Raw genomic sequence first — 22,529 nt, forward strand, 5'->3', positions numbered from 1 at the left:
TGCCAAGCCGCTGTATCTGTGTGTGTCAGTGCTGACTGGCTGGTGGAGGAGGTAGAGGAGAGTGGGACAAGGTGGGGGCTGGAGGGACTGGGCCAGGATGCAAAGCTCAAAGTAGAATCCAAACGTTAGGTTTTGGGAGAGGACAGGCTCGATGTCAGGCACCGTGCGGGGCGAGGCGTGTTGTGCGGCAGCCTCGGTGAGGTTTGCGTGTGGGAAACACAGGGCAGGAAATCAATCAAAATAACCACAAGCTCTGATGGTCGCGGCTGGGATCGATACTGCCCCCTGGTAACGGAGATGCTACATTACCCCCATTAGTAAAAGTCCAGGTCTACTTCCTGTAAAGGGGTCTACTTCCTGTTTGAGTTTTTATATATACAGTTGATTTAGTACTGTGTCTGCCTCAACAGTCCCTGTAGTCAGCTATGCTCTGAGCAAAAGCAGACACACACCTTGAAGATAACCATCCCTCTCTGAAATGTTAAAAGGCTCCCAAGCACTCTCAGAGACACAGGATGCTTTGGTCTGGTCTCCCATGGCAACAGCATCCTCATCAGAGTTGCTGTTGACAGAGTGTTCTTTTCCAGTAGCTGTCGTTGTGATGGTGACAACGAGGCCTGCTGCCTGCGAGCTGACATCCCATGTAACACGTGGGTTTATGAAACATCCAAACAGATCATAAATAACCGTAACTGTATAACAGAGGAAAGGAGAGAGAGAGAATGAGGGAGGGAGGCAGTGGGTGGAGAGAGGGAAAGACAAAGAAAAAGACATAGGGATGGAGAGAGAGAGAGAGAGAGAGAGAGAGAGAGAGAGAGAGAGAGAGAGAGAGAGAGAGAGAGAGAGAGCGAGGGTGTGTGGGGGATAGACATCAACTCCAGACAGCAGCAGGCCAGCTAGAAGAGCCCAGCAGTGGAGCTTTGCTAGCCCAGATCTACCGGTGCTTCAGTCCCCAGTGAAGGGGATGGAAATAGAAATATTCTGGGTCATGTTTTACGGAGGACCTTGAAAAACCCAAACCCTGACGCCCTCTGCTGGATCCGTCCACTTACACTGAACTCACATCCAGAGGCTGCAGCTCAGAAAGGACACTACATTAGTGTGAGTGTCCTGAATGACTAATGAGGACATCAGAAACAGTGTTCAATCAAAACACAAACTGTGCCTGTGTCCACTGTGTGACAGTGTCCTCTATGTACCTTTGTCCTTTACAGTATGTACCTGTCTTCTATCAACCTGTGTCTCCTATCTATCTGTGTACCTGTGTCTTCTATCTACCTGTCTTCTATCTACCTGTGTCTCCTATCTATCTGTGTACCTGTGTCTTATATCTACCTGTGTCTCCTATCTATCTGTGTACCTGTGTGTTCTATCAACCTGTGTCCTCTATCTACCTGTCTTCTATCTACCTGTGTCCTCTATCTACCTGTGTCTTCTGTGATCCTGTGTTCCTCCTCGTGACTGTGTGCCTGTGCTGCCCTGCAGAGGCGGAGGGCCGCAGACTGAAGGGGATCCAGCGCAGCACAGAGACAGGGCTGGCGGTGGACATGCCCAGTAGGACCGTCCGGCAGGCCAGCCACGAGAGCATCGAGGACAGCATGAACAGCTACGGCTCCGAGGGCAAGTACGTACTGGCCTGCCCTCAACCACCCATGTGCACCTTTATACCACCCTGCATACGTGGATAGTGGATACTACCCCATGTGTCGTAGTATCTGTACAACTGTATATGAACTGGAACCAAAACCACCATTGGAGCCATTTTACTATGAAATGAAAAATCATATTTGATGGTGTTGGACCTAGCCAAATACACACACATGCTCACACACACACACACACAGCATCAGAAGGGAATCAGGCTCATTGAGTGTGGATTATAATCCAGTCATCCCTGGGATTACAGTGCTGGAATCATGGCACTCCGCCATGCCTCATGGGTCTACTGCATCTTATGAACACATGAATACATAACAGATAATGCTTCTTTACGTAAACAAGGCCGCAGAATGCTCTAGACTGACTTTAGAGAATAAAATATATATGGGTATATTCCGATCTATACTTAAATATGTCGTTCACAGTGTCGTTTTTGGTGTGTGTATGTACCGGTATGTGTATGTAATGTGTGTGTGTGTTTGTGTGTATATGTAATGTGTGTGTGTATATGTAATGTGTGTGTGTGTGTGCTGCGCTGATGCTTTTCAGAAACATTTTCATAATCACAAAATGTAGCTCAGTCTGACATACTGTAGTAAGAGCTGGATCTTACTGCAACTCTCTCACTACAAACTGTTTACCCAGTTCACCTATTTAAGATCAACTGGGGATATTTCTTTATTCTGATATACACTGCAGACACATTGTCGTCTAAATGTATAACTATATAACTAAATATTATGACGAATCGTATTATATATCTGAAACAAAACATGTATGAAGAGGGAAAAGTTGTGTCCTGCTCACAGGTCCGGGGAAGGGTGATGATGTCATAATACTGATAGGAACAGTTGGCAGAACTCCTGTCAAATCACAGCAGTTTGAGGATTTGGCCCAATGACATTGAATCATGTGGTACACAAAACCTGCATGCATGTGGAGCCACACATGGCGTGTATGTGGTGTGACTGTGGTGGGGTTGTAGAGTGTGTGGCGTGGCGTTCATACGATTCTCACAGGCCTGTTTTGACACCTCAGCAGAAAAACACAAGAGTGGAGAGCAGGACAGGAAGAGATGAAGAACGAGAGAATGGACAGAGAAAAAAGAGAGAGCGAAAAGGGAAAGAGAACTCTCCGGAGATTCTGGCTGGCCAACGAGTGGCAGCTGGTGCTGCTTGTACCGTCCCAGCAAGACTATAAAAATAGACCAGAACCCAGAGAGGAGAGGAAAAGAAGGGGAGAGGTGAAGAGAAGAAGGGAGGGGGGGTGAGGGGGGGGGGGTGAGGAGGGGGTGGGGTGAGGGGGGGTGAGGAGGGGGTGGGAGGGGGGGAAGTGAGGAGGGGGGGGGTGAGGAGGGGGAGGGAGGGGGGGAAGCGAGGAGGAGGGGGGGGTGAGGAGGGGGAGGGAGGGGGGAAGCGAGGAGGAGGGGGGGGTGAGGGGGGGGGTGAGGAGGGGGCAGGTGAGGAGGGAGGGGGGTGTGTACAGATATAGTAGAACACAGAAAGGAGCAATTTAGCTCAGCGAATTGAACACGGAGAGAAATAAATCAATTTTACCCAATCAACAGCTACCAACTGGACAAAAATATGTGTGTGTGAGTGTATGTGTATGTTTGTGTGAGTGAAGCATGAAAAAACACACTACAGGGACCTTCAGCGGTAATAGTCCAGGTTCTATAGCCCTTCTATAGGTATACTGTTAAATGTAGAGAAAGATTCCTTGTCAAGCCTTGAGAGCACCAGGCCCAGGTGTTTATGCACCAGACTCCACATTCTGACTCTGCCAGGTGCTTCTCTGCTTTCCCCCTTTCTACTTCCCTCTAGTCCTCTCTAGTCCTCTTTCATTCAATTTGCTCTCCACTGCTCACATCTACACTGGAGCGTGTCCTAACGACGTCGCCTTGTCTCGTCTCCCAGTCTGAACTACAGTGGCATGTGCCTGGCTTCAGACGCCCAGTTCAGTGACTTCTTGGATGGGATGGGTCCTGCCCAGTTTGTGGGCAGGCAGACGTTGGCGACCACGTCGCTGGGCGACGTTGAGCTGGGCCTGGTGGAGAGGAACGGGGGCCTGGAGGTGGAGATCGTTCAGGCCCGCGGGCTCACCATGAAACCTGGCTCCAAGGGACCCCCAGGTAAAGGGAGAGCATGAGGCGGAGGTGGTTGGGTGTGTAGATGTGTGGCTGCTGCCCCCCAAGCAATAAAACCTCTCCTTAACCTCCTTCTCTCTTTTCCTCTACGCTCCTCCTCTCTCCTCCTCTCCTCTTCTCCCCTCCTCTCCTCCTCTCCTCTCCTCCTCTCTCTTCCTCTCTCCTCCTCTCCTCCTCTTCTCCCCTCCTCTCCTCTCCTCCTCTCCTCTCTCTTCCTCTCTCTTCCTCTCCTCCTCTCTCCTCCTCTTCTCTCCTCCTCCTCCACTCCTCTCTCTTCCTCTCTCCTCCTCTTCTCTCCTCCTCTCTTCTTCTCTAGCTGCCTACATAAAGGTGTATCTCCTCGAGAACGGGGTGTGTGTGGCCAAGAAGAAGACAAAATCGGTCAGGAAGTCTCTGGACCCACTCTACAACCAACTGCTCATCTTCTCAGAGAGCCCTCAGGGGAAGGTGGTGCAGGTAACTACACACACACACACACACACACACACACACACACACCGCACACACTAGCAGCAGATTTTTGAGACCTACTCCACCCCCTCCTCCTCATCTCACCATTTCTTTCTCTGTCCTTTCATCTTTTCTCCAGTCTAGTACACCTTCATCCTGATGTAACTTAGAAGGAAGGCTAGCTGGAACATGTAGCTTTGAATACGTGAACGTTTCAATGATGACCATCACACAGAGTTGCCACCACAACAACCATTCCAGATCAGTTGTCTCCATGACAACCATCGCTGCAGCCATTTCTTTGATGTGTCTTTGGCAGGTGATCGTCTGGGGAAACTATGGACGCATGGACCGCAAGTGCTTCATGGGAGTGGCCCGCATCCTATTGGAGGAGCTGGAGCTGAGCAGCATGGTGATTGGCTGGTACAAGCTGTTCCCCACCTCCTCCATGGTGGAACCTGGGATGGCTCCTCTGATTCGCCACTCCTCCCAGCTGTCCTTGGAGAGCACTGTGGGCCCTTGCTGTGACCGGTCCTGAGGATTGTGAGAATTGGAGTTCTCTAACCTTCTCTTTGTGCCCCACCTGCCCCTCTCCCATAATGCATTGCTTTGAGCCTGGGGAGACATAACTGATTGTGACCTTTTCTAGAGCAGCAGGTGTGAAGGGGCAGGGTTGTTCAAGGATGACAACACTTCCTGGACCCATATAAGGACTTCCTGGTTTCAACTCAACACTTATGATTGTTTTCCTGCCACGTCAGGTGCAGTGCTTAGGTTTGACAGTAGGGGGCAGCACTGTGGGTTGGAATAATGGGAAGCTGAAGGGTTTTATCATTATGACTTCTGGAAGGTTCTATTTCATTCTGTGTTCTTTTGATAGTTCCATCTGTAACAATGGTAACTGTTGCCACGGCATTGGGGACAGGGTAGGCCCTATCAAACAACCCAGACATCTGAATAGTAACAGAATCAGGAGAAATCTTTTAAACGGTTAAAGGAACAGTAAGATATTCCTACACAGGAGTGGTTTGTATCTTCTAACTGTTGTTTTGTAGAAACCTAATGTTGTCTTAGAAGCTTGGCTATTGTTTGAAGAGTTCTACTGTGCCAATCTACCAGCAGTGTCTTTAATGTGTAGCTGGTAACAGAGTTGTTGAATGAGGAAGGACGTGGGGCTGGTGAAGGGCCCCAATTGACACGGTCCTTGTAATTATCGTCTTCCTCCCCGGACTGTCAGCAGAGCCAGTGATTAACAAGTAATCTGGGAAGACGAAGAGGGGGAGGAAGAGGGGGAGGAAGAGGAAGTGGAGGAGGAGGAAGAGGGGGAGGACAAGGGGGAGGAAGAGGGGGAAGAAGAGGGGGAGGAAGAGGAAGTGGAGGAGGAGGAAGAGGAGGAGGAAGAGGAGGAGGAAGAGGGGGAGGAAGTGGTGGAGGGGGATGAGATGGGAGGGGTGTGGATCCATTAAACAGAGCCAGAGAAGGGGTTAGGGAAGGCTGTGTACACACTCTAGAGATGTAGCTGGAATCAACACACCATCACATCTTTGTTTTGGGCACTTCTTTGTGTTTTTATTTGCGGCCGGAATGATTCCCTGCGCCATGGAAGGAGAGAAGTGGCTCGTTGTAGCTTTAGTTGAGGCCCTTCGCTTGCCAGAGTACTCTCTTGATTTATAGGCCATGATAAGATTTAGCATGAGATATTAAGAAAGGTTGAAAGAGATGAAGATTTAGGGTGTTGGTATAAAAAACCAAAATGGGTTGAGGACTAGAAAATGTAGCAGTTTATTTTGATTTCATGAAAATTTGTAATACTGCTACTGTGGTGTTGATATTGACTGTGTGCTGCTGTGTTCCATTTCTGGTCACCATGGATACGCGAGTCATAATCTGTCAAGTAACTGTAAGACATGTTGCATGTTCAGGACCACTTAGTATTAATCATCGGAAACTGCCAACAGGCCACTCTCGAGACACTGTAGTACATTCTGAAGTCTGTGTTGTTGTCTTGGTTTTAACACCATTTAGGATTTAAGACTTTTAGGTAATACCGTGTGACGGTCGATGAATCCTAGTTGAGCAAGTAGCAATGTTGCAGGAATGTTGATGTTTAAATCTGTTAACTTGTTTAAAATGTACAACTAGTTTAAATCTGTTAACTGAATAACTTGATATTACAAAGCAATAAGTAGCAGCACCATGTTCAGACGCCGTACGGCTGAGGGGAGGCTGTGGTCACACTGTTAACACACTGTTTCAAAAAATATTTAACATCCACCTTTTTACAATTGTTATCAATGGAGAGAAGCCACAAGTCAATTAAAAATGGCTGCCTCAACACACAAAAAACTTTACCCACACTGTATTTTTCTTTTGTAAGAAATATTAAAGGAATACTTTGTATTTTGTGCAGAGCTCTCAAGTAGTAAATACATAGACAATAAATTCTGACACTGTAGACCACCGCTCAATACAACATGGATGCATATATGGTTGAATCCAAAACATCTTCTAACTTTTTCGTAGTTTTGCTGGATGATTTGTGACCACGGCCTTGGGTTCAATCCAATCACATGGTCAAACATGGCCGACACCATCGTAGCACGGTTGGATGATTCCGACCCCCGCTGATAAGTAGAGGCCTAGATAACAATGCCATTTTTACCTTAGGCGTGGTAATAAAACACAAAGGTTCATCCCCTGCTGGTTTTACAAAGCATAGAGCAATGCAGGTAGGGATAAAGGGTGTTGAGTTAGTAGGTAATGATGTTGCTAACAGATAGCATGGAAAAAAAAGTTGTTTAAAGTGTGAGCAACAAAATGGAGTATGAAAATAAACGTACCATTTCTAAAGAAAGGGATTACTTTTTGGCTATTCAGAAACAGTTAAAAAAGTTATTGTGCAATGTTATTGTATTTTTGTAAAATTAAATTGTAAATGATTTCTTATTTTTAATTTATTGAACGTAGAGACGATGAAATCAGCCAGCTCATCGTGCACCGACCTCCAGAATGTTCTTTATAGCTGTCATGTGTATGTGCCAAATTGTTCACTTGATTATCGAGTAGAAAGTACGATGATTTAATAGCATTCATGTGCCCCGAAGTACAGTAGGCTAATACTGAAACGCCGAGTCTGAACCACCAGCCTCTCTAATCCCACCACTAAAGGACGATCTTGTCTCAATGTCCAAGAACTTTGAATCGTAGTTGGTTATGGATAGAGATAATAGACCAACACTGTATTTTTCGTTACTTTTTTCTTTTCTTTAGAACAATTTCCCTGTTTAATTGTATTTGAAACCGATGCATAAGATACGGAACGAGTTTTTGCCATTGAACTTAATCCCGCCCCGCTCCTCTCCTGTCTCTGCTCTGTCGTGCCCGGCACTACTCAGCGCTATCAACTGTGGTACAAAACGGAGGCCTTATAAACACTGAAGGCTGGGGTAACACCAACCTCACCGCTACCAACTGCTTCTGATGAGAAATTGGTTATTTTTGACCTGCAAGGCTCTGACCGACGGGTGGATCAACCTGTCCATCCGGACGCTCTGCACGAGACTAACGCGAGCCTTTTTAAGAGTTTGAGCAAGATTTAAGAACACTGCAGACTCCCAGTCCACGCTGCCATTCAGTTCTCAGTGTGTCAGTCTTCTATCACATCCCACTGATGCTTAGTGCTTTGAAGATACACCAGGTCTGGGTAGACTGAACAGAATTTGCTTTTTGGTTTCATTCGACAGAGAAATGTTGGACGTTATAGACAGTTGAACAAGCAGACAAGGCATTCCATCCCACTTTTTATAATTTCTAATTGAGGTTCTTCAAAAATGTTCATGTTGAGTACTGCACAATTTGGTGTGTTGTTAACCTATTTCAACTGTCAATAAAACAGTTTTACTCTCATTTAAAATGTTCACCTGCTGTGACATCTTTTTCCCACAGTTTTCTACAGGTTCATTGTTGCCCAGGCACATTGATTTTCAATGAATACCCCTTGTGCTGCCTTCAGTGGGTCACAAAGACCCGAAGGCAGCACAAGGGATACACATTCCAAATAATATATTGATGACAGTACCTTATTTGATCAAATAATATTTTGGGGGGGTAAAACAACCATATGACAAATATTCTAGACCAGAAAACAGGAATTCAAATTCCTCACTCGAATGGCAATGACTGACTATTTGAAAGAAATAAACAAAGAAGTATTGTAAAAGCATTATACACATACTTTTCAAAAACATGAAACATTTTATAATACTACAACTTTGCAGTATCAATGCTAGCAGCACTCCAAAATCCTTTAAACAGTATTTACCAAAACAGCATAAATAGAAAGTTAGTTCACAAATTTTACAACAATAACACACACCTTTGCAACACACCTTAACTTCACTTCAAATAAATAATTGTTTGAAAGTCAAAATATTCTTTAGATTGCCATTCACAGACTGAAGGATAACTTGGCCGTCCAAAAGCTATCAGGGCAGCATGTTGTTTAGGTGTGAGGAACACGTTGTCTTCAGGAATCTGTTTGTGAGTGTTGAGAGTTATGCAGCTGTGATTCGCAGGAGCCTGTGTGGCTCTGCACAGATCAAATTAAATCTTATCTGTAAAGCCCTTTATGCCAGAGCTTTACAGCTGCCTATGGATGTCAACTCCTGATATTGATGGGCATCTACTTATAGATGATGTAAACATTTATAAAAAGTCCTTCTGTGAGAAGACTTAGACACTTTCACTTTGAAAGAAATGTTCACATAAAGTGCATCTGTCACTGGAAATAAGTGTTTAATTCAGTTACCTCTTCCATCATCCTCATATTGTAGTTCTAACATGGAAAGTCTCTGGAGCGAGAAGTGGTGGCGGTATTTGAGTTTCTAAATGTTTGTACTGCTGTGTGTCTTTGTGTTAAGTTTGTGTTTTTGTGGCTGCAAGTGTGTGTGTGTGTTTTTAGTCCTTCAGGGTAATAATCACATGATCATCTTGGCCCTTCCATAGCATCTCCCCTTCAAAATCCAGCATCTTGTGTTTCCTGCAGCGCAGCGCTATGCCCACCACCTTGTCCGAGATCTTAACGTAACGGTCAAACAGACGTCCAAAGGTGATATAGATGCGACCCTGTTTGTCTGTCAGGCCCATGTCCCTGATGATGAAGCACATCTCTTCCATCTCGCGTTGGACGTGTTTCTGCGCTCGGTCCCCGCGCTCCGCCGTCCGGGTGCCCTCTTTGGGCTTGCCGTAGCCGGCGTCGCCCTTCTGGAGGCGTTGGGACATGGCGTGCTCGTAGTCGAAGTCCTCGCTGAAGGGGTTGAGCTTCTGCCCCTCCACGTGCTGCTGTGACCACTGTTGCCAGCGACTCTTGATGTCGTTCATGGTGGTCACCTTAATCTGGGGGTGGGGGGATGGGGGGACAGGGGGACACAAGTCAGTTTAGACAGTCATGGAGCGATATTATTCCAAACCACATTTACTAAGAATATGAATATCATTCAGTATGCCAAATGATATTCCATTCAAACATTGTTGTGTACGAACTGGTGTGTCCTTTCTCTTGGGCAGAAGGGACCATTGACAAGCACTCTGAGAACTTGGTGTATTTTTGTACTTTGGAGAGCAGGGGGATGTGGGAGTGAAATCAGAGGAGGCGGTCTGGCATGCAGACCACAGACAGACAGACAGGTAGTCAGACAGACTGACAGGTAGTCAGACAGACTGATAGACAGACAGGTAGGGCCTGACAGGTAGGGCCTGACAGGTAGGGCCTGACAGACAGACAGACAGACAGACAGACAGATAGGTAGTTAGACAGACAGACAGACAGACAGACAGGTAGTCAGACAGACTGACAGGTAGTCAGACAGACAGACAGACAGACAGACAGACAGACAGACAGGTAGGGCCTGACAGGTAGGGCCTGACAGGTAGGGCCTGACAGACAGACAGACAGATAGGTAGTTAGACAGACAGACAGACAGACAGACAGACAGACAGACAGACAGACAGGTAGTCATACAGACATAGGTAGTCAGACAGACAGACAGACAGACAGACAGGTATTCAGACAGAAAAGTTGACTGGTAAGAAGTCCTTCAGGTAGACAGGTAGGTGGAGAGACGGGTCCTCCAGGACCAGAGGCCCATTAAACATAAATCTTTTATGACCCATGATTAGCTGAAAGGTCAGGTGTTTGGCGTGGCAGTGGGTGACTCTGTTTACTCACAGCTCAGATATATTCCATTCCCCAATATATTCCATGGTTCAGATAGTTTCCGAATATTCCAGTGATCAGATGGAAAGTTGAGTCACATGACTGGCAAGTTTACATAGCTACAAGGATAGCACAGACAGTACAAACCTCTGACTTCTACGCATTTATCCCTGCATGACTCTGGCCTGGTTCCACCATGTATATTTATATAGTATTGCTTGATTCCTAACATGTCCCTCTGCCTTCGCAAGGAGTCAGATTCTCTCCTCCCAGGTTGTGGAAGAGTGAGTTAATGCCTTTTCAGACAGAACACTGTGGCACCACCATGCTCCAGAACGCCGGATTTCCAATGGCTAGCGTCTGCCAACAAATAACCGGAAAGTTGTTCCTGACATTTAGCAGTCCTCTGCGACTTCACTGAACGCCTTTGCGCTACACAGCACAAATCACATTCCGTTGAAAAAAACCTTTAGGATGCACTGTTCTTTCTCAGCCAACATAAAAGACTCAAAGGTCTGCCCAAGGCTGCTCAACCTAGCACTGTTGTCAGGGCAGGAAAGACTCCATAACCTTTCCTAACATCTGCAGATATGAAGTAAGCAGACCTGTCTATGTCCTGAGTCATGACTGCATGTCTGAATCTGTCTGATGAGGCACTGCATGTTTGTTTTAACCCACAAGCAACCTTACAGCCGAGTGAATGATGCCTAATTGCCCACCAGGTTACAAACACTGATGTTGTGGGGGCCTCACTCTTTGCAGTTATCCACTGCCCTCCAAACCAGCTGTACTTTTAAACCACACTGTACTCACATAAACCTAACAACACATTCACAGCTTGAAGGATGCTGTACCGCCAAGCTAAAAACAAGTCCTCAGATTGTACAAGATGAGAATCCTCTGAATAAAGAGAACTTTGTGAGTGGAGCCCTCGCCAGGGATGGTACCATGTACCGTAGCGTCCTGTGGCGGTCCCCACACCCGTTGGTCTCCATGGTTACCTTGGGTCTGCTGGGCTGTTTCTTCAGCAGCGCTGGCCTGCTGTCACTGCCGTTGCCAGGCAACGATGCCTCGTCCCCCAGGCCGCTGTCCTCAGTGTCCAGACTGCTGCTGCGCGAGCCCAGCTTCCTGTCCTGGTCCTGGTCCTGGTTCTGAAGGGCCAGGGCTCGGACCTGCCGCCGGCGAGTGGGTGAACCGCCACCCAGGAAGTCCTTGGCGCCGGGGTCCTCAGGCGCCATGATGCGTTCCTTTAGAGCGCTGATCAAGTTGCCGCCCCCCTCGCTGGGTTTGATCACCGCCCGCTTCGTCACAGCGCTCGTCTTGATCTGGCTTCCTCCGTCCTCGTCCGCCTCCGCCTCCGCCACGCGCGGTTTCACCGTCAACTTGACTTTGTTGTTGGCCTCGCTGCCCTCCTCGCCCTCGGTGATGGAGCTAGGCATCCAGCCGGAGGGTATGGTGTCCTGGCGGTCAGAGTGTTCGGTCGCCCAGCCCTGCCAGCTCCGAGCCAGGCTGTGAACCATGGCTACACATTTGATCTTCCTGACAGCCCTGACGAAGGGCCGGGCTTCTGGCTTCGGATCCTGGGGAGCCGCGATGCCACTCATGTCCACTGGGGAGCGAGAGGGGAGGGAGGAGAGGATAGGCCACGAGGTTGGAACGAGGGAGGGTGCTGTGAAAGAGGAGCGAAGCTGTGATGAGTGAGTGGAGGGTAGAAGAAGTGAGCCCTCAGGACCATCTCTGGAGCTTAAATAAGGAGGGTGGCACAGGAAGTGTTGTCACAAACCCCTTCATGAGTCAGGGAGGTCCCAGGGTGTTACATTGGAGTATTGGAAGATAGGAGTGGGCTTGCCTGTCACCACAGAGTAGAGTGACCACCTGTTCTCAACCTTCCCCCGGGGGGGGGGGGGTATGTGTGAGAAGGGGGGATTCCAGTGCTCAACCGGGGGGGAGGAGAGTGCAGAATGACTGGCCTAAGTTCTTTAGGGTGTGCACACGGGCAGGCATAATGAACAACAACAGTTCTAAAGTCAGAGGCCTTCATATGTTCATTGACCGTGAGACCAGGACGCCCTTTTCTTACAGCCCCAGTAGACGAGTGCACATACAGAGCAAAGTACAATATAACAAACAGACATAAAACAGACATGCAATAAACTCGCTTTTAAAACCAAAATAACAAATGAAGACACGGCACCAAAGTGAAAGAGAGGACCATGGGCTCAGGCAGGGAAGAGCAGCTGACCCTCTATGCTGACAGGTGTCCTTCTCAGAGGGCCCATGGGGACAAGGGACTCCAGTTTCAGCCTTGAAGGACAGTCCAAGAGGATGCTGTCAGTGAAGACAATTACCCCCACAACAGAACTGTCTGTGTGACTGACTGACTACCTACATCTATCTATCTATCTATCTATCTATCTCTCACTCTCTGTCTCTGTCTCTCTCCCTCTCTCTTGCACTCTCTCTCTCTTGCTCTCTCTCTTGCTATCTCTCCATCCATCTATCTATAAAGCTATCCATCCATAGACAAGGGTGTCAGTGCAAGCTTCGTAGTGTGTATTTTAGGCTAAGCCAATCAAGGAACCAATCAAGAACCAACTATTCGTCATATGTTTGGTACATTTTCATTCCAAGCCAGACTCCACGCTTTGGAACATTTTCACAGTTCTATTTGTTCCTCGGCACAGCCGATGACACACGTTGTTGTTGTGAACGCAGCATTCTACTGACACTGACGCCATAGCTGCTCTCACAAAGCCACGACTGAAAGTCGTTTATTGTTTTTTTATCGGACACACTGAGAGTGACAACTCTGACAGGCTGCGGAGGGTCTGTAAAAATACCCCCTACAGAGAGAGGGTGAACTAGGAGTCACACGCACACACACACGCTTACACACACATACATATGCAGACAAGCAAACACACACACACACATGCGCAGGCACGAACACACACACACACTCTCTCACACACGCAGTAATGCCAAGGTAAAGCCGTGCTGTGAGTGAACAGATTGGTCCCTCTATGCCAGCATACTCCTCCACCACCAGCCTGACAATGACATCAACGTTACTAGCAGGGAAGAAGTCTGTTTGGCTCCCTCATCTCTCCTTAGCGTGCTGCTCTTTTCTACATCTTCACAGAGCTGAGCAGTCTCCCTCTCTCATGGCGCTGGGGGAACAGACAGCCTTGAGCTCTGCTGTCAACACATTCATACATTGAGTCATTTAGCAGACGCTCTTATCCAGAGCGACTTACAGCAAGTACAGGGACATTCTCCCCCGAGGCAAGTAGGGTGAAGTACCTTGACAAAGGTCACAACGTCATTTTTGGCACAGCCGGGAATCAAACCGGCAACCTTCTAATTATTAGCCCGATTACCTAACCGCTCACCCACCTGACTCTCCCTCATACGGTCTGATTTCCATTCATCTTTTTGTGCTTAATCTCCTATGATGTAGAGCTGATCTGTGTGTAATTCAGAGAGACTGACATACAGCTGAGGTATGCACACCCCCCCCCCACATCCCCAACCCTCCTGGTCTATTCTGGTTCACCCAGAAACACTTGACATCTGACTCTTACGCACCCACATAGCTGATGAGTGTGTAGGTGAGCAGTGTTTAATATCAGAGAAGATGAGAGCAGCCAGGAATGCAAGGCAGCTCTGCGTTCCTCATCTGAAGCATTCCTGGTTCCTCTTGTCCTTCCTTCCGAAGGTGCCGTGTCTGAGGTTCGTGTGGTCTGTGATACGAGGGAGGAGGCTTGTGTGTTTCACGATGAGGCCGCTATAATCTGTTGAACGCATTCACCTACGTAACAAGTTATGAGGCAATTTTAGATCTCTAACACTCCTCAGAAGCTTCAGTACAGGGTCCCTGACTACCTACTCACTCAAAACTATTGGGGAAAGATGTAGTCCAAGTCACTCAATTCCACACTTCTGGATGTTCTGGATTGAAAAAACATAACACAGGGAACAACAAAGTAGATTATCCAACAGCCATGGAAGGAGAGGAATCTGCTTGCTTCAGGGAATTCAATGAGGAAAATCCCCAGCAGAGTCAGAGATAAAGATACAAAAGACATGGATTAGCTTTGTTGATTAAGAGAGGACAAGTTGTGTGAAAGACAGCCAGTCTGAAACCGAATCTGTTTTCCTATCTTGGGCCCTGGCTTGGTTCTTCAAAGAGATAAGCTCCGCCAGATAAGAGGTATACCCAAGAGCTGACCTATTTTTTTTAAACTGTAAATAGTTTATAAGATGTGCGTTTATCTGTCAAGGAGAAAAAGATTCAAGGACGCATAGTCAAGTGTTAGTTCTGGGTTAACCATACAGAAACTCTACATGATGCTATTGTTGGACTGTCTATTACAGACTGTTCCTTTCGATTATCTACTGCACTTATCATAAAAAACTTGTATGTTGCTTTGGATGAAAGTGTCTGCTAAATGATTAAACGTAAATGTAAGTGAGACAAATAGTAACAGATGGAGAGTCAAGGCAAACTAAAGAAACAACACCCTTATCAAAGATTCAGTCAACAGAAAAAGAAACATCTGATCTTCATTTTGAAGTGGATAACAGTAAACATTAGAGTTGGTTTTACAGTTGTTATTGGGCTGCTAATACCGTATACTGCTTTTGCTACAGCTCAAAGAGCCTTGAACAAGCGCTGTAAAAACGGAGGGTATTTTTGTCCCAGAGCAGGGGGATGTGGGAGGTGAAACAAGAGCAGACACTCTTTAAGCTGGCAGACAGACAGGCAGGCAGACAGACAGGCATACAGACAGGCAGGCACACAGCCAAGCAGACAGACAGGCAGGTAGACAGGCAAGCAGACAGACAGGCAAGCACACAGCCAAGCAGACAGACAGGCAGGTAGACAGGCATACAGACAGACAGGCGGGCACACAGCCAAGCAGACAGACAGGCAGGTAGACAGGCATACAGACAGACAGGCAGGCACACAGCCAAGCAGACAGACAGGCAGGCACACAGCCAAGCAGACAGACAGGCAGGCACACAGCCAAGCAGACAGACAGGCAGGTAGACAGGCAAGCAGACAGACAGGCAGGTACACAGGCAAACAGACAGACAGGCAGGCACACAGCCAAGCAGACAGACAGGCAGGCACACAGCCAAGCAGACAGACAGGCAGGTAAACAGGCAAACAGACAGACAGGCAGGTAGACAGCCATGCAGACAGACAGGCAAGCAGACAGACAGGCAGGCAGACAGGCAGACAGCCAGGCAGACAGACAGACAGACAGACAGACAGACAGACAGGTATACAGTCAGACTGGTGAACAGACAGGCAGACAGGTATACAGACAGATAAGCAGGGAGGTAGATCAAGCATTTATCCCAGGAACAGAGACCTACACGTATAAATCTCAACCTCTTTTATGATCCCCTTGCCAGCTAGAAGGTCAGGGGGATGCAACACAATCTTGCAGGAATTAAGCTCCTATACAACTGAACTGCAACCCTCATCTAGGTTCAATATCCATCCTCGACAAGGCTGGTTCCTATAAAGGAAATTATTTACTCAAATATATGTCCACTTCATGACTGCTGACACTGTATACATCTCACAATTACACTGCAAATCAACAAGTTTAAGTTACAGTAAAAATATTGTATGTGTGTATGCGTGTTTGTGTGCGCACGTGCTTTGAGTTGACAAGTCTGGCCAGCTGCATTTCAACCCCCCCCCCCCTTCTGACGTGTCTTGGAAAAAAGGTTGAGAGGCCAACATAGCTGGGTTTCTCCATCTGTGAAACACACAGTGACACCTAGGAACACACACAAACACTCATGGTGATTTTGATTTTGTTATACATTGGTTACATGATACAGAACATACTGCACTAAGCCGAAGCTCCTGGAAAGACATGGTGCCATGGTGTGTGTGTCATGAATGACGTCAATAAAAACAAAAACAAAAAAAAGTCCAGAGAATAAAAGAAGCGTGAAGATTGAGTTCAATCCAGAGCCAAGATGTTTTCCCCCTGCTGTTTGTGACAGGCTGATGTTCCGGCCTCATTTACCACAGCATCAGTACCTTGTTCAGCAGGCTCTCAGACTCTGCTGTCTGTCAAAGAAGTGGAAGCAACATAACACTGCCTCCTTGTGGCTAAGTTTGGCCAACATGATTACATTCTAGTACTGTTCACTTATCTAGAATGGATGATTGGTGGGCTATCATATTAAATTGTTAATAAAAGCTGTTGTTCAATCTACATAAACATGATTGGATTTTAATGTGGATTTGTTTTAGTTTTTTATTGGTTTCTTCTTTTGGGAAAAAGAAGAAACCAGTCTTTTGCGCTGTCTCAGTTGGAGTTCTCCAGCTCTCTGAAAAAGAAACAAGAGTAATGGTAACAAGGCCGACCTTTCAAAATCCAGGCCAACCCCTTGTCCTTAGTCACAAGTCTTCTGGTAAGTTCACTAGCTGGATTGGACCAGTGGACAGACTGTGATAGCATCAACATCCAAGAGAGTTTGAACTACCATATGGAGGTTATTAACTTTATCAACATGTAAAAAGTTCTTATCATACTTATATGCGCAGAAAACCGGGAAATTACATGACCAGCACAAACTATGCCAACAGATGACCTTCACGGTCGTTGTCCTTCAGTATTGTCCATTACGCCATTCTTTTGTAGCTGTAGTGTGCTGAGGTACCCTGACTAGTCATCATGGACCATCTCAAGTGGTCACATGACTTCCTGGGTACAGCCCCCAGTGGTCATGTGACTTCCTGGGTACAGCCCCCAGTGGTCACATGACTTTCATGCACTGACCCAGAAAGCTATTTGCAAGAATTTGAGGTCAGTGAGTCCTGGTTTTATTTGTGGGGAAGCTGATTTTGGGAAGGATCCCCCGGAACAAACTGTTTTCCCAAACCTGCCTAAAACATTACATTGTGAAATCGAAGTGTTTTTGTTACGCCAAACCTCAACAAAAAAAGGACATTTATACATAGAGAATTATACATAAAAATAAACAACTCGTCTCAAACACAAAGAGGAGCTGAAAAGAAATACTTTCTGTTCACAATCTCCTTCGGCATTTGGATGCGGATTTGGCCTCCGCTGCCGGCTCAGGTACAACAATGACCTCCGTTCTGTGTTTTACAGCACTGCGAGGCGACATATAGGCGAATCCTTCCCGCCTTGAACAAATAGTTTCTCAGCAAATGCTGCAGCCAGCCCGGCATGCTGCATTCCCACTTGACCTCACATCTTAAAGTGCTTCATTTGAGGATGAAAAAAGAAGGTGAATCTCAAAACATGGCATGAAAATATTAGAAAAACATCAGCACATTTAAAGCGTAAATGCTACACGGTTACGTGCAATATAATATGCACCGCAGACGAGTCTAATTCATTTTGAAATGCATAGCACAAGTTTGACCTATTAACAGTCTATTAACTGTTCCCCCTCCCTTCTCCTCTCCTCTCCCCTCCTCCAGAGGTTTCAGTTGAAGTGGGTGTGGTCTAGAACATGCCAGGGCGGAGCATCATGGTTGTGAAGCGGAGGGAGTAACTGGGCCCTCTGAAGTGGTGCCACTTGATGCCGTTGAGCTTGCGTATGTTGCGTCCCATGGTGTAGTAGATACCGTTCAGGTTGGACAGACCGCACGCGTCAAACCACCACCCTACAGAAGGAGGGGAGGACGTGGACGAACATGCGATTCAACATTGGGTGATTCAAACAGGTGATTCAAACAGTTGATTCAAACAGGTGATTCAAACAGGTGATTCAAACAGGTCACTCATTATAAGTCGTCGATTCAAATGAGGGTTTCAATATCAGGTTCACTAAAACGGCAAACCGTTATCATACGCTTTAGAGTAGGGATTCGCATTCCGCTGACCAAATGAAAGATTCAACACTAGAACTCGGTCTCTAACCACCTCTGCTACATGGCCCTCACCTCCGGTCAGCATCAGGGCACACTTGCAGAGGCAGTTGTCGTTGTCCTGGTCCCTGGTGCTGAAGCTGCTGCCGTGGGAGGCCAGGCTGCTCTGCTCCCCCGCAGTGCCACTGTAGCCCCTCAGAAACAACCTGCCATGGGTCCAGTCACACAGAGGAGGGAAGGAGACGGGTCGAGTTAGACTGAAGGAACTGCCTGACAGTCACAGTGGAGTGGGATACTGTTGATTTATTGGCAGCTGTTATTCAATGATAACCACCCTGGGCACTTGGGGTGCCCAAAACATTCCCCCATAGCACAGATCTGTAGCTACATCTTGCCAGACCATCCTATAGACTGTATGTAGCTACTGTACTTCCTGTGAACTGAACCATCCTCCATCTGTAGCTACTGTACTTCCTGTGAACTGAACCATCCTCCATCTGTAGCTACTTCCTTAGTGCTCTAGTTAACACAGCACCATCCTCTCTACCTGTAGTGCTGCTTCTCGCTGCCCAGCTGAAACTTGTCGTAGTGAGAGTAAGGGGCGTGACCCTCCCAGTCCTGCAGCACCACTCTCATGGCGTACTGGGCGTGGCTAGTCAGCTGGTACACTAGTTCGTTACCCAGCCAGTGCTCTCCAGAGGGGTCCCCAAAGCCCTACAAAGAAAAACAGACACACACACACGATCACACACACACATGCTTACCAATGTTTATACAGTATGTGTCAATAAGACTTGTTAACTCACCAAGACCTTACAACCTAGAAACTAACGCTCAATACAAACACATTGTTTTAAAGTGTCACCCACCAGTTTGTACTCCTCCCAGCTCCTCTGGAAGTCCAGGCTGCCGTTGACCCGGCGCTGGAACACGGTCCAGCCCCCTCCGCTGGTCTCCATGTCACAGAACACCTGAGGGGCGAATAAGGCTGTCAGGAAGTGTGGGCATCCTGGCGGTCAGGGTGCACCTTCCTCCTGTGGAGCCGTTCACTCACCCTGGTGGGCTCCGTCATGTTGCCTATGTAGATGTGGTACACACCGCTGGTGCTGTGACCTGCTCTGTGGACGTCCGCACAGTCCCTGTGTCTCTGTTCTCTGCGGAGTGGCACTGCACAGACGCGCACAGGAAACACGCACGCATGAAACACCCAGAAAGTGATGTCACGTCTGTGTTTCCTGTGGTGGACAGTTGAAGTTGTGTACATCTGATTTCAGTCAAATACCTGTTTCTGTGGTCACCATGGCAATAAGTTTGTGGACAGACTCCATGAGTTGCTGCTGTTGCCTCTGCATGGCGGTGTTGTTGCTACTGGCAACCCGCAGCTGTTTCTGCAGAGCCTGTATGGCTGCTGTCTGGGTCTGGACCAGCACCTGATGAGTTCACAGCACACCAGACATGATGAAGGTGTGTTTGTTCGGCCTCAAAGGTGGCTCATCCTGGACAGGTCCATTTGTATCACTGCACTGGTTCAGATTGATCCTGTAAACCCCTCGTGTCTGACCCTAGTCTGCACACATGTCGATATCTGAGGTGAACGCTACCTGCAGCTTCCCCTTGTCCTGCCTCATGTTCTCCAGGTCGCCTCTCTGCTGAGTCTCCAACACCTGCACCTGGCTCTCCAGGCGACTGGGGGAGGGGGGGAGGTGGAGGGGAGGAAAAGAAGAAGGGGTGAGTAGGAAGGAGGGGGGGGGTGGGAGGGAGAGAGATGTAATAGGGAGCTACAGGTCTCAACAGAGGACAAATATCAGTTTCATCTAGCACTTGTATGTAATCCATCTCGCAGAGGAGACCTAACAGGCAGATAAGATCGGATTTTCCCTCTGGCAAATTGCTGTTTGGATTTCACATTTTATTTGACATTCATATTCACCGTAAGCATCATATTTACATGAGATACTCTCTTCATAAGTCATGTTTGTCTCAGGGACTGCGTACGTTTACGATTCTTTGTTTTAAAAACCTTGGATTAGCTTGAGCAACTTCGTTTATTTCTCTTCAGACATTGTTTAACTCCACAGAGGGTTGTCCAAGTTTCCTCTGTGTTTCTGTCAGGAGCCATTGGAGAACACGTGTCTCCACCGTCTCCTATGAAAGCTGAGCTACCCCCCCCCCTCTCTCTCGCTCCCCGAGGTGGTGAATCATCTGCAGTTGGAGTGTGTTGATTGAAGAGGAAGTGGTTGAGCTGAGCGTTTGGGTTTCCTTTGTGTACTTTTCCCGGCAGCAATCTGAAATCATCAATCTGCAGAAACGTGGAGGAGCTATCAAAACCGCCCCTGCTTGTGTTCATACGGGTGTTCGGTCTCTTACTTTAGCAGGTCTCCAGGTTCACTGTGGCTAAGGAAGGAGCCTGACTCACCTAGCTAAAGATTGTTCTTCTCTTTCAGATTGAGTATGGTGTACCTGTTCCTGTTTAGCAGTCTGCTCAGCTCAGAGGTCTGCACCACCAGGTCCTTCTCAAGCTTCCTGGTGGACAGGGAGCTCTCCAGGAGCTGCATCTCTATCCTGGACGTCCGGTTTAGCACCTGTACGCACACACACACACACACAGACACAACAACACCCAGTAAGTCCTGATGTGAGAGCAGTCCCCAAGTTTATCTCAGTCACCAGATGTTTAGATGTAACAGAGCTGCTTTTGAATCCGTACCCTCATTGCCCTGTTTCACTCTTCAGATGCTGCCCTTTTAAACCCCCAGCAGTGTCATTCTGGTCTCATGATTCACAACTAACACTGGTTTAACCAGGGTTGGGTCCCAAGTCGGTGCTGTTACCTTGGCCTCGACGGTGTTGAGGTTGCGTGTCTGCGCTGCGGTGTGTGTGAGCAGGCTGCTCCCCAGCTCCAGCATGGTGGCCGTCTGGTTGTGAACAGCATGACTCTGGATGTGGGCCCTCTCAAGCCTGCTCTTCTCCTGGAGGAAGCTGTCCAACTGTAAACACACACACACAGAGCCACCCACACACACACACCCACACAGAGACAGAAGATTGCAGAAATTGCTGACAGCAAGTATTACTAAACACATCGTGGGTTCTTTCGACTTTAGGGATGTGAAGGAGGGTGAGCAGCTGGAATGAGACGTGTCCTTAAGTCCATGGAAGGAGGGAACGCGGGCTGCTCGTCTGGGAACCGAACCAGCCACCAGCCAGAGCCCGGTGACCTCTACCGTGCTCTAACCCCTGACCCCTGAACCCTGGTCCCTGACCAAGGATCCCTTACTCAGCACACACATACAGAGAGACTGTCCACTGGATGATCATGTGATACCAGGGCAGCTGATAAATATACCCCTACACCAATAAACAGGGAAGTCCCTGGAGGCAACTGGCTTCTGATGGGACTGGAGCCACAGTATGGGAGCTTTGTGCTCTGTGGTAGCTTAAGAACCAGAGAGGCAGAGAAAGGTTGGGAGGGTTTGGCTTTGAAGTGGTCGGCGAAAGGAGTTTTTGAAGACTCTGATAAGTAGTTTCCCCGTCTGAGCCTGGATACCACCTTGCATCCACCTTGCATTTTTTGCCCTGGCCTGACCTTCACCTGCCTCCACCTGCCTCCACGCTGCCCCCGTGCCCTGGTCTGACCTCCACCTGCCTCCACCTGCCTCCTTGCCTCATTGGAACCCCTGTCGGAAGGGGGATTAAAGGGACATAAACAAAAAATAAAAAGGTCCACTTGTTCTCTCTGTTTTCTTGTTGCTTCCCCCAAGACACAATGTGCCTTGACTGCTTAACTGACCCATGCTTCCGGACTTGAGATTAAAATTAAACACAATGTGAGGCACTCACAACCAAACACACACACACACACACGTACACACACACGTGCACACACATGTACACACACACACACACACTGCTCCGCTGCTAAGCTGAACCAGATGTATGCTTCTCTCAGATCTAATAATGAAAGCTGTGAGAATCTGAGGGAATGAACTGGACCAAGCAGGACCAAGTAGGACCAAACAGGCCCAAACAGGACTGAGTGGAACCACTGACAACTGGCTGTACAAGAACATGTGTGAACACACACACACACACGCACACATCCAGCAGGCGTGGGCTGTCCTGCTGTATCACAGCTCTGTTTCTGAACCCTCTCTGTGCCCTGGAGGAATGCCTGGGTCAGTCAGATT

The 22,529-nt window shown here is 47.8% G+C and overlaps 3 protein-coding genes and 1 long non-coding RNA gene across 6 annotated transcripts in view; 2 read left to right on the forward strand and 2 right to left on the reverse strand.

Moving 5' to 3' along the window:
* Window positions 1-4,793, forward strand: part of rims4 (regulating synaptic membrane exocytosis 4) — an 8,905-nt gene extending 4,112 nt beyond the window's left edge. For 2 of the 3 annotated variants that reach the window (XM_084705660.1, XM_084705661.1), the window contains 4 exons: window positions 1,486-1,624; window positions 3,576-3,790; window positions 4,122-4,261; window positions 4,575-4,793. In XM_084705660.1, the coding sequence (XP_084561786.1) occupies window positions 1,486-1,624; window positions 3,576-3,790; window positions 4,122-4,261; window positions 4,575-4,793 (713 nt within the window). The remainder of the gene's footprint in view (window positions 1-1,485; window positions 1,625-3,575; window positions 3,791-4,121; window positions 4,262-4,574) is intronic. The other variant, XM_084705662.1, reaches the window with a different exon arrangement.
* A 3,249-nt stretch (window positions 4,794-8,042) lies between these two features.
* Window positions 8,043-12,181, reverse strand: abraa (actin binding Rho activating protein a). Its single transcript, XM_084706030.1, has 2 exons — window positions 11,471-12,181; window positions 8,043-9,649 (listed from the first exon to the last, which is right to left on the reverse strand). Exons 1-2 carry the CDS (start codon window positions 12,071-12,073, stop codon window positions 9,212-9,214), a joined length of 1,041 nt encoding a protein of 346 aa, XP_084562156.1. The 5' UTR covers window positions 12,074-12,181; the 3' UTR covers window positions 8,043-9,211.
* A 5,510-nt stretch (window positions 12,182-17,691) lies between these two features.
* LOC146272459 (uncharacterized) lies at window positions 17,692-22,061 on the forward strand. The gene is made up of 5 exons (XR_014766691.1): window positions 17,692-17,756; window positions 17,953-18,198; window positions 20,787-20,926; window positions 21,076-21,331; window positions 21,447-22,061. It is a non-coding gene; the product is annotated as an uncharacterized LOC146272459 (long non-coding RNA).
* On the reverse strand, window positions 17,700-21,549 carry angpt4 (angiopoietin 4). The gene is made up of 9 exons (XM_084706069.1): window positions 21,174-21,549; window positions 20,803-20,924; window positions 19,944-20,028; window positions 19,625-19,772; window positions 19,397-19,509; window positions 19,212-19,313; window positions 18,890-19,056; window positions 18,418-18,548; window positions 17,700-18,138 (listed from the first exon to the last, which is right to left on the reverse strand). Exons 1-9 carry the CDS (start codon window positions 21,423-21,425, stop codon window positions 17,978-17,980), a joined length of 1,281 nt encoding a protein of 426 aa, XP_084562195.1. The 5' UTR covers window positions 21,426-21,549; the 3' UTR covers window positions 17,700-17,977.
* Window positions 22,062-22,529: the final 468 nt, after the last annotated feature.

The sequence above is a fragment of the Hypomesus nipponensis genome, chromosome 9, assembly GCF_054491055.1.
Source record: "Hypomesus nipponensis isolate SF chromosome 9, ASM5449105v1, whole genome shotgun sequence".
NCBI classification, from domain to species: domain Eukaryota; kingdom Metazoa; phylum Chordata; class Actinopteri; order Osmeriformes; family Osmeridae; genus Hypomesus; species Hypomesus nipponensis.